At 51.1% G+C, this 4098-nt stretch overlaps 1 protein-coding gene across 2 annotated transcripts; it reads right to left on the reverse strand.

The window, feature by feature from the left end:
- Positions 1-274: 274 nt before the first annotated feature.
- LOC120705894 (probable staphylococcal-like nuclease CAN1) lies at positions 275-3770 on the reverse strand. Of its 2 annotated transcripts, none has more exons than XM_039990440.1 (10): positions 3587-3770; positions 3296-3542; positions 3103-3158; positions 2040-2154; positions 1833-1949; positions 1543-1730; positions 1348-1407; positions 1101-1260; positions 688-756; positions 275-599 (listed from the first exon to the last, which is right to left on the reverse strand). In XM_039990440.1, the coding sequence occupies exons 2-10, from the start codon at positions 3425-3427 to the stop codon at positions 498-500; spliced, it is 999 nt and encodes a 332-aa protein (XP_039846374.1). In that variant the 5' UTR covers positions 3428-3542; positions 3587-3770; the 3' UTR covers positions 275-497. The 2 variants fall into 2 exon arrangements, with proteins under 2 accessions (XP_039846374.1, XP_039846372.1); XM_039990438.1 differs by having other exon boundaries at positions 3296-3548.
- Positions 3771-4098: the final 328 nt, after the last annotated feature.

The raw sequence follows: 4098 nt of genomic DNA on the forward strand, positions 1-4098 counted from the left end.
ATGAGCAGTCGCGCTTAGCGCTTCCCAAAAACCTTATTCGTCATCTCCCGGTGTAGGATCATAAGGCGCTTCCCAAAAACCTTATTCGCCCTCTCCCGGTGTAGGATCATAAGAGCGAGCGGTTCCGGAGACCTGCTCTCCCGTTCGCCGGTACACGCCGACGCTCGGGATGGAGAAGACTACGGTGGCGGCGCGGCAACGAGAGGAGGCAAAACCCTAACTCAGATTAGATCTTCTTATGAATTCCCAAATCTTGGGGACTCCACGTATAACGATCTATGGTGCACTTTTTCCATGAGGGAGGTGGTCCATATTTAAAGGGAGAAAAACCCCTTACACCCTCGTCCGTTAGCAATACGGGACTAATAGATGGTGTATCTTCTCTTAGTGCTAATGGGTCTTTGAGATTTATTATGATTATTCATATGGGCCAAGCCCATAAATCTAACATACAATACATTGCGCGCGCGCGCGGCACCCCGAGGTCCGTTCAATGTTCATGCCGTCCCGTTGCGCTTGTCCTTCCGCCACTCCCATGGTTTCTGCGGCTTCGACGACGCCCACAGTCCCTTCCGGCCAGTCTGTGCTTGTTTCTCCCACTGTTAGGGAGAAAAGACATTTATTTTTCAGATATCTTGCGTTGTAGATGGTTGCAGAGAAATTCAGTCTGGGGAATAGCTTGCTTACCTTGGCTAGCTCCGGGCGTTGGTCATAGGCGGTGTAGTGCCACGCAAACCCCTTCTTCAGCATTTGCTCCTACGCATAAAGCAAGAGAAATTGATTACAACTTCCTTGAAGAAATTAGTGTTTAGCATTAAGAGCATGACTGTTTCAGATTTTTAGTATAGCACGGCCATTGCCGTGAGGTGTGAGCTGAAATGTCCCCAGCTTTAGATTCATTGCGTAGTGCAGAAGCCAAAAAAAAACTATAATTCTACCACAAGACTTGCTACAGCTGCTTGCGAGCTGCCGTAAATTGCAAGAGCCAATGGAAGTTGGCCGTGCAAGCCAACGGCACATGCGGCAAAACTCTGCAGTACTTTACAAGGCTTCCAGGTGTTAGCCAAAACCTATCTACAAGATGTGTGCCGCAGTTTTACCTGCACGAATACGCCGTCGCAGTAGATGTCTCCGACGCATCTACCGTACCGGTCCTCGTCGTACACGTAGACCTTCAGGCTCTTTCCCTGGACAAGCTTCAGCAGCGCCTCTTTGGCCTCCTTGCCGTAAGGCATCGCGCTCTCCGGCGCATCGATGCCCCTGCACACAAGCACATTCAACTCTCGCTGCATCAGATTCAAGCCACATGTTCCTGATCGTTGGTCAACTTTTAGGCATAGCACAAACCTTAGCCTGATCCTGTACTTCTTGGCGAGCACCTCTTCGCCTCTCGCGTTAGGAACTGGCCTGCATTGCAGAGATGTGAAAATTTAACTGTTAGAACCTGAACAGTATGAAGAGGTGTTCTCGAGACAAAAAAAATGTTGAAAGAAGCCAAGTGCTACTACGACAGAAAAGATGATCTACACGAAGTTAAAGGACCTGTATCCTGCGTCCACTATGACCTTCTGCAGCGCGTCGGCCTTCTGGTAGTTCTTGGCGGCCCGCGCCTTGGCCCGCTCCGCTGCCGCCTTCTGCACCTCCCGGGGCACGCTGCCGGACTCCCGGGGGTCGGCCGTGTCCACGTACACGTTGATGGTGTCGCCGTCGGCCACAGACTTGGGGTCAATCTGAAACCGGCAAGAACACCCGTTACTTCGTTTGCCCGGATGCAAGACCATGGAAAGATTCAGGAAACGACTGATGGGAAAGGGAGACGGCCGGAGTCTTACGGGCAGCGTGTGCAGCTCGAACCTGGCGCCCTGAGGTTTGGGCGGCGGGTGAGCAGGAGCAGCGGGAGCGCCTGCTGCCGCGTTCGGATGTGGCAGGCCGTAGAACGCCAAGAAGCCCTGGGACAAGCAGAAAACAATGATGGGTTATTGACCGTACATCACCACCGTAGTTTTGGGGCCATGGATGCAGTTTGGAAGCTGAGGTACCTCGACATCTGCTTTCTGGTGGTTCTTGAGCGTCCGCACAACGAAGCGCGCGGCTTCCTCGGGCGTCTTCGGAGGCGGACGGGCTTGCTTCCATGCCACCAGCAGCTTCTTGTACCTTACATGAGCGCAAGCAATTTTAGCATATGGCAGCAAATTGCAAAGAACAGGACGTTGGTGGTAACTAAGGTCCTATTTAGTTGGTGAAAAGTTGTTGGTTTTGATACTGTAGCGCATTTCATTATTACTTGACAATAATGTCCAATCATGGACTAATTAGGTTTAAAAAATTCATCTCGTACTAATCAGTTAGATTGTGTATTTAATTATTATTTTTAACTGCATTTAATGCTCCATACATGTGTCCGAACATTCGATGTGACGGGTACCGTAGAAATTTTTTGGAAACTAACCTAAAAGAAAAATTGTTGGTGCTCGTTACGCTGCAGTGCTATTTAATCATGATGAACACCGAACTCCTGGCCTAGTGCTCGTCACTGCAAGCATTTATTCACTTTAACTGCTACTCCCTCCATTCCAAATTATAAGTCATTCCAAGAATTTTGGAGAATCAAAATTTTTCAAATTTGATCAAATTTATATGACAAGATAATAACATTTATGATACCAATTCATTAGATTCTTCGTTAGCAATATTTTTATAGTGCACATATTTAATGTTATAAATCTTTATATTTCTCCCTATAATTTTGGTCAAACTTTGAGATGGTTTAACTTTCCAAGATTCTTGGAATGGCTTATAATTTGGAATGGAGGGAGTAGTATGGTAAACGTAATTACACCCTACTTGTAGACTGTAGTAACACAAATACTTTCGCCGCGTGTCCTGCTCACACTTGCCACATAAGGAAGCACTCAATGATACACACACCGGTCACCAAATTCAGAGGGAGGCTAATTCTATACTGCCACTAAACTTTGCATTATATTTCAACAAAGCGTCGCTTTCATAGCTGCACTCGTCGAATCCATCCCTACCCACGACAGATCGAAGCAATCAAGCAAGAAAGAAAAACAAATAGAAAATCGAGCGTAGTTCAGTTACCAATTCGACTGCGCTTTCTTGGAGGAGACGACGTGCCGGCTCAGCCCGTCCGGAACCTGAGAAATCCCATCCACACAGCGCCCCCAAAATTAACGAAGCTTTTAATAAGCTCGTACTAGCCACTGTGATAACACCAAATCCAGCACAGGGCGCGCACGACGGCATCAATCGAAATTCTCAGCTGGCAGCTCACCTGCGAGTTGGCCCCGAAGCTGAGGATGTCGCGGCCGAGCGCGGCGACGGCGGGGTGCGCGCCGTGGAGCCCGTGCTCCGCCGGCGAGGGCGCGCACAGGCCGCACAGGAACCGGTATATGCTGTTCCCCATGGCCGCCTCCTGCTACCGCGGCCTAGCTGGCTCGCTCGCTCGCCGTCGGGGCGCGACGACGAATTCGAAGACGGGATCTCGGCGCAGCGCGGGGTGTCTCTCTCTCTCTCTCTCTCTCTCTCTCTCTCTCTCTCTCTCTCTCTCTCTCTCTCTCTCTCTGCCCGGAAATCCGCCCCGGGATTTGAAAACCTCTGCGGCGGGGTTTTGTCTGTCCGTGGGTTGTGTGTGGATCTGCGCCGCGGCCGTTGCGAAGCCGTTCCGGGATGGAAATGGAATCGCGGCGCTCGCTCGCTCGCTCGCTTCACGAGGAGGAGAAAATGAGCAGGGAGGAAAGCCAGGATGGGATGGGGAAAGCTGTAGCGGCTGACCTGTCCATTCGAAGCGAGATTTGCTACGTGGAGGCGCGCCATTGGCTGGCGGCGGCCGGCCGCGCCGGATCCGTTGCGGGCGTGGATGGGGTGCTCACGTGTGCTCGTTGACGCCGATTGCGAACTACGTCTGCGTGTCCAGGGCGTCGCGTCGGCAGTTTCGTTGCCAATGCTTTCGTAGTTTCGCTGGCATTTCGTAGCTAGTCCAGGTGGCACGCAGTGGGTAACCACGGTTTGGGTAGGTATCTGTACCACTTCTACGGTCGTGCCACGGTGCCAGCGCACACCGATCGTTGGATGCAG

Source organism: Panicum virgatum, chromosome 5K, assembly GCF_016808335.1.
Source record: "Panicum virgatum strain AP13 chromosome 5K, P.virgatum_v5, whole genome shotgun sequence".
Classification (NCBI taxonomy): Eukaryota; Viridiplantae; Streptophyta; class Magnoliopsida; order Poales; family Poaceae; genus Panicum; species Panicum virgatum.